General features: G+C 40.7%; 1 protein-coding gene across 2 annotated transcripts; it reads right to left on the bottom strand.

Annotated features, from left to right (window-relative positions):
• Positions 1 to 384: 384 nt before the first annotated feature.
• On the bottom strand, positions 385 to 8,786 carry ddi2 (DNA-damage inducible protein 2). Of its 2 annotated transcripts, XM_055213366.2 has the most exons (10): positions 8,406 to 8,783; positions 7,743 to 7,869; positions 7,396 to 7,662; positions 7,134 to 7,260; positions 6,111 to 6,238; positions 5,783 to 5,911; positions 4,640 to 4,743; positions 3,905 to 4,097; positions 3,430 to 3,481; positions 2,619 to 2,859 (listed from the first exon to the last, which is right to left on the bottom strand). In XM_055213366.2, exons 1-9 carry the CDS (start codon positions 8,541 to 8,543, stop codon positions 3,471 to 3,473), a joined length of 1,224 nt encoding a protein of 407 aa, XP_055069341.2. In that variant the 5' UTR covers positions 8,544 to 8,783; the 3' UTR covers positions 2,619 to 2,859; positions 3,430 to 3,470. The 2 variants fall into 2 exon arrangements, with proteins under 2 accessions (XP_055069339.2, XP_055069341.2); XM_055213364.2 differs by lacking the exon at positions 3,430 to 3,481 and having other exon boundaries at positions 385 to 2,859; positions 8,406 to 8,786.
• Between the last annotated feature and the right edge of the window lie 668 nt (positions 8,787 to 9,454).

The raw sequence follows: 9,454 nt of genomic DNA, 5'->3' as shown, positions 1-9,454 counted from the left end.
ACACTTTTAATTATTTTAAAGGCAACCTATTGAAAACATGTCAAGTTATACAGGATTGGCAACTATCAAAAAATAATGACCTTAGAGATGTTTGGACATTATTGCCAATTAAAACGACTGGAAGATGACTGTAATGCATGCTCTACCAGTTCACCAACATCTCAGAATGGTACGAAACAAGCTCATTCGGATGCTTCATACACTGTAAAAAAAGATTTGTTGGTTCAACTTAAAGGGACATTCCACTTCTCTTGAAAACGTGCCCATTTTCCAGCTCCCCCAGAGCCAAACATCTGATCCCCACCGCCCTGGAATCCATTCAGCCGATCTCTGGGTCTGGCACCAGCACCCCTAGCATAATCCATTGATTCTGATTAGAGTTATACTATTGTGTACTAAGACCGACAGAAAATCAAAAGTTGCGATTTTCTAGGCAGACATGGCTAGAAACCACACTCCCATTCCGGCGTAACAATCAAGGACCCCGCTGCTGTAACATGGCCGCAGCAGGCGCAGTGTTATTACGCCTGCTGCAGCCATGTCACACCAGCAAAGTCCCCGACCATCAGCCAGTCCGAGAGTATAGTTCCTAGCCACATCTGCCCAAAAAAAAAATCGCAACCTCCAATTCTCTGTCAGTCTAAGTACACGATGTAACTACAGAAGAGTCAAGTTTTAAATGGGGAAAATATACAAACTCTTATTTTTTTAGCGCAATGTTAATGGTCCAATCAGACTCAATGGACCGTGCCAAGCCATGCCAAAAGTGCCAGTGCCAGACCCAGAGACCAGGTGAATGGGCTCCAAAACGGCAAGAATCAAATGCTCAACTCCAGGGGAGCTGGAAAACGAGCACACTTAAAAAAAAAAGTGGAATGTCCCTTTAAAGAAAGTTACCTGGTTGCCTTACAATTTTAAATTAAGGCAACCAGGTAATTTACTTTTACTACAAGTAAATTTACTACAAATAATACAACCTTTTTTTTTACAGTGATATGTTTCAAGTTCAGTAAACATCAGGGACAGAAATCACTTTTGAGATCTAAAACCATGCAGTTATTGGATGAGGTTGAAGTAAATTATTTCTATTATGTTAATTGTCTGACAGTTCAAATTAATTCAGTTCAAACCCATAAAACCAACAATCCATTAGGAACAACCGAGGCAACATGCAAAACTCTCTATTTTTTTTAAAGACTGCAGACACTTGTTTTGTTACAATTGAGATATGGCCAGCATCTCGAAAATCGATTCTGTACGTTGGCAAAGTTAAGAGCCATAATTTTATAGACCATCCAGTACAAAACAATGAGGACTGCTAAAGTAAAACCACAGCATGAAAAAGGCTCAGATGTTGAACTGATGCCACCGCGTGTTGATTCTGAGTCTAGGTGGGCACAGTGATCGTTCTTGCTAGCAGCATCAGTAAGGCAAGCTCCACGTTGCCTTGAGCCTGTTCCAGTGCCTCAGCAGCCTCATTGGCCGAGAACCCCGATGCCTGGATCCTTTGCATGTGCTCGAGTGGAAACCGCCCTATTGTGGGCTGCGATGAAGAATGGATGGAGTCTCCAAGGGAAGGATCCATCTCAGGGGCTTGTGTTTGAGGATGAGGAGATGCAACAGGCTCAAGGCTGGAATCGGTTGATGAGCCAGACGCTACAGAAAGGGGGAGGAGCTGCTGAGGCAGATCAGCGGTGTCAAAGCCTGAGGTGTTACCATCTGCAATGTTCGGCCCTTGCTGACCTTCTTCCTTAAAAGAAGTCTCCAAACCGGAATCGTCATGATCCCGATTTCCGTCAGGGCACTGAATACTTGGTTCATCTCGGGTATCTACAAGACTTGTAGTTTGGCTCTCAAAGTGCCTTGGATTGCTAGAAGCTGGTAAGTCTTTCGTATCATCCATTGATTGAGAAGTCAAGTCAGCTTTGGCAACGCTTTCCTCCTTGTCGTTTGTTGTGGCAGTATGAGAAACATCAGTTGGGTTCGGACTGACAGCAGAAACCTGAGCAACTCCATCAGCATCCTGTCTGGGTGTTGGAGTATTAAGGTCTGAAAGAGGGGTCCTGTTGGGACAACTGTTGGACATGAGAAGCTTATGTAGCTCCTTGAGGGCTTGAGCCAGAGATGGAGTGTTGTCCACCTCCCGCTGGTCTCTACCAGAGGACACTGGTTCACTCTCCATGGTTGGCCCACCATCCATACTCTTTTCAGAGTCTGAATGGACTGGAGAGTGCTCAGAAGAGCAAGGTTGATGGTTCATATCTGAAACAGGCATGAGTTGGGGTTCAGCCTCGGAAACATCTTCCATCACACTGCCTTGATGAGAGACGTCGTGGCCAATTTCCAATTTTGCATTTGTAGAAACATCCATGTCTACCTCCTGATCTAATGTCTGAGAGCATGGGTTAAAAAGAGTAAAAGAAGAAGGTTCTGCTGATACGTTACCAGAGGAAGTAATATTTTCCCCCATCTCACTGACAGAATCTCCTGATATCGTGCTTCCTCTCCCTTCGTTGTTCTCTGACACAGTACTGGATAATGGTTCCTGAGAGGGAAGAGGAGCATCTGTTGTCTTTAAGCAAGATGAATCAGCTAGTCCTTGGGACTGAGGTTTGAAGGTGTCATCAGAAAGATCTGGAGAGGGTTCACCCACTTTTACGGGCTCTAAAGAGGATTCAATTGATTCAGTTGGTGTGGGAATATTCACAGGAGGTGCTCCCTGGTTCATCGAGGCTGGGGCAGACTTGGAACGGTCTAGGTTGAGACTATGGGGATGACTTGAGGTCGAAGATGTTGCAGGTTTGTTGAGGGGTTTAAATGGCAGGGATTGTGGTGAGGTAGTTTTTCCATCTTCAATTTCTATAACAAATATGACAACAGTGATTCAAATTTATAATAAATAAATAATTTCATTAGGTAAATAAAACCATGCAAACTCAGCCGACTTTACAAACCATGCACAATAGTTAGCGTCATAATCAGGGGCGCAGGAAGTAGGGGTGGCGAGGGGGCTGAAGCACCCTCTAATTTCACATGGTTTTTAATTGCAACACAAATTTTGGTCCATTCACGAAGAGCGAATAGCATCCCCTCTTAGTTCCACCTACCCACCAAAAATGTTAAAACTAATTATTATGAATTCAGAGAAAATATTTAAGATTTACAGTGGTCCGGACCTCTGTGAAGTCATAGCTGGTTACATACACACATAGCCATACACACAGCACCCCAACCTAAAACATCTTCTTGCGTCCCTGGTCATAATTAGGCACAAAAAAAAACTCGGATTAAAGATAAGAGGGGTCTTACTCACAAAATGGATGCCCTTTTTGTGCGTACCAATGTATGATATGTTTATGATGTATAGCTCTGGTTCAGATATTGCAATGTGGTAATTAAACATCCATTGTGTCCATGTGACTGTAGTACCTGGTAGGTAGAGCCCTCTCCAGCTGTCTGTCCGTATGACATCAGTGCTGTCCTGCTCATAGTTAGCACACACCACACATTGCATGCAATAAGAGGCAGAAAATTAGCAAAATGCATTCAAAAAAAGTGAGACAGGAAGCATGCATACATGAGTCACAGTAGTTACACAAGGTGGTATTCAAACCTGATGCATTGTGATATAGTTATGTTTATGTATTATTCGTTTTACTTTGATGTTGTACAGCACCTTGTGAACTGGGTGAGTAACCAGTTTTGCACTGCAACCAGGATAAACAAACTATACAAATGCAAGGATATTTCCCTCACAAAATGTAATGCGTTACGGTATTCTGATTCTAAACCAAAAAATTCTGCTATAAAGTGTTGTGAAGGATTAATTCCTTGCATCAAAACTGTAAATCTATTGCAACTTGTTAGCCGTGCAATTTCTCTATCTGCACATCATGCATCATACCGCTGTCCTGCACAGATCTTTGTATTGCCTCCGCCAGCTCTCGGTCCGCAATCTCCTCGGGTTGTGCCTCCTCTCGTCCCTCTGGCCCGTATGCCAGCCGGGCACAGTCAGGTAGCTCTGCCTCAGGCAGAAAACGCGTCTCTGTACCCGTTGTCCCAATCAGGAGGACATTTTTCTTTAGATCGATGGAACACTAAATAAGACCCAAACAGGATGCAAGTTGAATGACAGCCAGTGGGATACATAAAAGCAGAAACATCCACTGTAAACTTTCTCTAGGAATTCAAACCATTTGCTTACTAATTTTAGTGTAATACTTTTATGGGGTGGTTTCCAGGACAGGGATTATCTTAAACCAGGACTAGGCCTTAGTTTAATTAGGACATATAACTAGTTTTAACAAACATGCCTTACTAAAAACATTACTTGTTTGATGCAAAACAATAGACTTTTAAGATATGTCAGTGCAAGTTGTTTACAGTTTGGACAGCTCTTATATTTATTTTAGTCTATGACTAATCCCTGTTCGGGAAACCGCCCCTATATTGTTGGATATATTATTGTGGATAAGAACTGAACAGCTTGCTGAAAATATTATTTGCCAAATTTGTGTCTTGGTAAAATGGAGCAAGTCTATATCCAATAATTTTCATTCTACTATTGCAGCAGTTACATAGATATTATTACACAAATAACACAATTTGATTGGCTAGAGGCCAAGGATTTTAAACAGACCTGGTGTCTCTTCAGCATGTCAAGTCCTAGCAGCATGTCCATGGGCTGATCTTCCAAAATGGAGAAAGAGCATGGCAAGAAATCTCCTTCAATCTGCACCTGGGCTGGATCGCAAATATATTTACATTTTATTGATCATAAATATTGTCATAAATGCATCTATGCCTGTGAATCCAGGCTAAAATTAAATCAAATTCTGAGATTAGGAGAATCAAAGTTTGATTTCACTCATTGATTTTAATCTTTGACATGACCTTACTAAGACAATATTAAAGATTTCAAGGTTATTTTCCACAAAATAAAAAACAAAACAAAACAGCTCGTGCATAACTGTGAAAGTGTCTTAAAGGGGCAGTGATATTAAACTAAAGGGATGGTTCAACATCATTAAAAGAATTGAAACGTTTACAAAATCAATATTTTAATATATTGTGTGGTTTCTAAATAACTTATTTATGTATTTATTGCTATTTATTAATTATAATATATATTATTTATATCACTAATATTATTTATGGTTCTATTTGAACTGTGGGTTACATTAATGAAGGATGATTTAAAAAAAATATGAATTACAAATTACTTTATCTGGGTTACATATTTTGTATACTTATTGTAAGAGTCATACAAATGTACTGGGGACCAGCTATGGCCTGTGACTTCTCTTCCGAGAGGTGGGAATTTAAAACATGTTTAGGGAGTGTCGAGTGTGACTCGTCATTTCAAAATATGTGTTGGTGTGTCATGTGAACCTATGTGCATCATGCATCATTTCAAAATACGTGCCTGATGCAGACATTTTAAAGAAGGTTCGTGTTAAAAAAGACGCTCACGTTTACAAAATACTCGCAAGATGCTCACTTAACACTAAACTCTGAATACATATGAGTATCTGACAAACATGAGCTTCTCTTTTTTCATAAACCCCCCCGAAGCATCTGCAGCATGCACGCACCTTGACACGATGCACACAAGTCTACATGACGCGCCGAACACACATTTTGACATGATGAGCCACACACGAAGGGCTAAATACATGTTTTGATGAGCTTCGCATTTTGCACTCTCGAGAAAAAAGTCACCGGCCACCATTGTTAGGGACAATAGGTGTACTGAAAAAGATATAAAAGATAAATGTCATACCCAAATGAACTCTGCCGATTATTTTCTGTGTGCCGACGCCTTTGGCAATGCCAGCCCAGCGTCTGTCTACCAGACGCATGATATTACACCGCTCTGCACATGCTTGGCTCATAATAGTCATCTGAGCTCCTAAAGGTCCGGCAAAATAAAACGTTTATTACATTTTTACAAAGAAACATCAAATATTAAAGTTAGCAAAGTGCCAACAGTCTCTAGGGCTTAGGGAATAATGTCTAGCAATACTTCTTTAACAACGCAACATGCTATTATAAAGAATAAACAAAACAATCTTACTATGCAAACAAGTCACAAAATATCATTTGACTACCTGAGTCAACAAAGGCCTTTACTGGATGTCCATTGACTATGCAGTTGATGTAGAGCATGACCACCTGGCCAAAACTCTCAGGTGCTTCTTCCATTGCAATAGTCATATTTTCTTCAATATTGTGCTGTCTGCAAATTAAAAATAACAACATCATGCATTCTTAAAAGTGTGGTTTAGTGGTATTTCAAGCATTCTGACTTATTAACACAGTTATAGAGTTGTTTCCTCATGCTAAACGTAGGCAAAGTGTCAAAAAAGCAGTTGGACGTGTTAAAGAGTATTTCTGTGCCGAATGCACTTCGCCAGGGTTCGTACAAGTTCGGAAAGTTTTTTCGATTACAGGTCCAACTGACGTTTCAGGGGTTTTCTATACGCATCACTTCTTTTTATGTCACAAAGCCCGCCCACCCGTCAATCAGCGGGAGACGCTAGCACTTGCAAACATCTTATCACGCGACACAGCTTTGTTTAATTTCAAAACTCAACAATGGCACGAATAAAGAAGTGCGTTTTTGGATGTAAGGAGAAGAAATCCAGCCTCATGAAAACAATGGATATAGTTTATTATCCGGGGTAGCAGCGGAGTTTTGCGTGTGTGTGTTTGATGCGCTGGATTTTCCCAACCGAGTTGCATGCGGTAAGTAAGACTTCTGTCTTATGTTGGAAATAGGCGCGTGCATATTATATAAATGACACGAACATGTAGTGAATCATAATTTAAACAGTGTTGTATAGTGTTGCATGACTCGTACTCGCTCCACCCGCGGTAGTAACTCCTCTTTCTTTATTTTTTCGTACGTTATCGGAAAGATTCGGTAAAGCTAATCTTTCTTTTATAAATCTGATTCAACTAAAGACTCTTCGGAAATATAAAGGATGTCATACAACTCTATAGGTTCTCCAGATTAACATCAGAAATGCAGAAACAGCGTGTGTTACGTGAGCTTTAACTTTAAGCTCTATGCTGTGTGGTTCTTATGATCCGATTTTATTCTTTATATCATCTCACCCATTATTTGTTACCTTATTTCCTCCTCAATTTTGGCCTGAGCCTCCAAGTCAAAGGGATCAGCGGTCAACAGTCTGATTCTCTCCTGCTCTCTCCGTGCTCGGTCCTGCTGCTGCTCCAATAGCACCTTTGTAAAACGATCTGAGGAGAGAAACCGACAATTATTTTATGGACATCAGACATTTCTTTTATTTATTTATGCATTTGGCAGACGTTTTTACAGGGCATTACAAGGTTTTATACCGAGTAGTTTGTTCTCCCCTACTGTCTATTTACCAAGATCTCCACTCAGCAGAGCTTCAGCAAGGGCGGGGTTTCGCTCCTTCAGCAACGACAACTCATGTGGATTTGCCAGCAACATATCACGGAGCAAGGCGGGGTTGTCCAATCCCTGAGAAGAGAGGCCTGAGGCTGAGTCTTGGTTGGTAGCTTGGGGCTGCTGTGACTGGGTGGCACTGGGACGCTGGGTTTGTTGCGGTCTGTTTTGTCTTCCTGATGAGCTCCCAGGAACAGAGATGGAACTAAAATCGATGCGAGGCAGACCTAAAAGATTATGAGTCATTATGTTTAATGGCTTGATAAGTTTGCACTTTTATGAAGCCATTCTAGTTATGCTGGTTTACCAGGCATTGTTGGTTGTGGAGCTCGTGTCCTCTCCGCCTGTCTCAATACTATCACGTCTCCATCCTTTAACCCATAATTGCCCAGGGCACGGGTGGGATCTTGTAGATGCTGCTCTGCATATGTGATCTGTTGGGAGTGTTATGCAATACATTTATTTAATTCATAATATTTAGATCTTAAATGCAAGAAATCACTAAGTGCTTTAAATATGTAAAAATCACAGTTCATCCCAGACACAAAAATAAAATAATTTTGGTTGGTGTTCAAGCTGGTTTTGAGAGGACATTTATGCAAAACAGTTTCTCTTTCGTTTTTCACATCTGCTACTTTTAACACATTTAGGAAAAACAAGTAAGAAATGAAGCATTTTATGTTTTTACGACCTTTATTTTCCATAAAGCGTGCTTGACACGATTAAGTTGCACGACAGGATTCAGGTTTAGCAAACAAATAGGTTTCATTGGAATAGTTTTAGTATCGACAAATACTAACCAGACTAAACATGACATGTTAAAACCTGTTAATTTTTTTTTAGTCGTGTTGTTAAGATAGTCATACTATACTGTTTATAACATAAACCCACAGGCTTGGAAATAATTTGTTTAGTCAGGTCGCTAGCATAGTTGCTAACTTATGTTGCAAGACTTTTGGAAGATGTTTACCTGAATTTCCCCAGCTGGTATTCCTGATTCTAGCTCGCAAAGAGCCACAAAATCCCTGAGTTCAAGCTCCGGGGAAACCTCCAGGGCGAAGGTGGTTTCCGAGCGGTCTCTCGGTGCACAAAACACGGTGAGCAGCATTGCGCTCGGGGTCACTGGAACCCGGTTAAAGCTCTCTCGCTGTCACAAACTGCCTTCACACCAGAGGTCTCTTTAATAAATGTGGCCAGGCTTGTCCTGTTTAAACTGTGTGTAAAATGTTGTTACGGCAAAGTGAAGAACATAGAGAAACAACGTGATAGATAAACACAATTCACTTGTAAAGAATATCCCTTCTCGTTCACTTCCTTTCCAAAGCGCTTATGCCACTGCCGTAAACCGATTACGTGTGTCGTGCATCACTGAGACAGGAAGTCAAAGGAGGGGTTCGACGTCATGCTGCAGCGATTCAGCAACAGGCGGATGATATCATAGTACCGCGAGAGCAATTAAAAGTCAGTATACTGCGTATGATTTTACGAATCGCTCTCGCGGTACTTTGATGTCATTCGTCGTCCCGTTCTTGTGGCACTGCATGAAGTCGAACAAGCTTTAACAACTCGCTTATACCTATGGAAACAACTTCTAAGCAATGATTTCAATGCGTTAAATACACATATGTATTGAAACTTGATAACTAATGAGATGTATCTCAGCATTGACAGTGTTCCAAAAAATTTTAATGGAAACAAATAAATCAGAGCTTCTTAAAGGTGCAGTGTGTAATTTTTAAAAGGATCTTTTGACAGAAATGCAAAATAATATACAAATCTATAATATCAGGGGTGTATAAAGACCTTTTTATAATGAACAGTTATGTTTTTATTTTCTTAGAATGAGACGTTTTTATCTACATACACAGAGGGTCCCCTTACGTGGAAGTCGCCATTTTGTGTCGCCATGTTTCTACAGAAGCCCTTAACGAACAAACTTTTTTTACTAAGTTGTCTCTGTCAATTACATGTTTTTCTGGTGGCGGCTACCATAGCTTCTTCATGCTTTTCAAAAGCGAG

The sequence above is a fragment of the Misgurnus anguillicaudatus genome, chromosome 8, assembly GCF_027580225.2.
Source record: "Misgurnus anguillicaudatus chromosome 8, ASM2758022v2, whole genome shotgun sequence".
Classification (NCBI taxonomy): Eukaryota; Metazoa; Chordata; class Actinopteri; order Cypriniformes; family Cobitidae; genus Misgurnus; species Misgurnus anguillicaudatus.
Note: the sequence above shows the minus strand (reverse complement) of the source record. Positions and strands in the feature narration are given on the sequence as shown.

Coding starts and splice junctions, on each gene's coding strand:
- ddi2 (XM_055213364.2), bottom strand. CDS start 8,543: ATGCTGCTCACCGTGTTTTGTGCACCGAGAGACCGCTCGGAAACCACC. Junction 7,870..8,405: donor TACCAGCTGGGGAAATTCAG/GTAAACATCTTC, acceptor CACTCCCAACAG/ATCACATATGCAGAGCAGCA. Junction 7,261..7,395: donor TCTGCTGAGTGGAGATCTTG/GTAAATAGACAG, acceptor TTCTCTCCTCAG/ATCGTTTTACAAAGGTGCTA.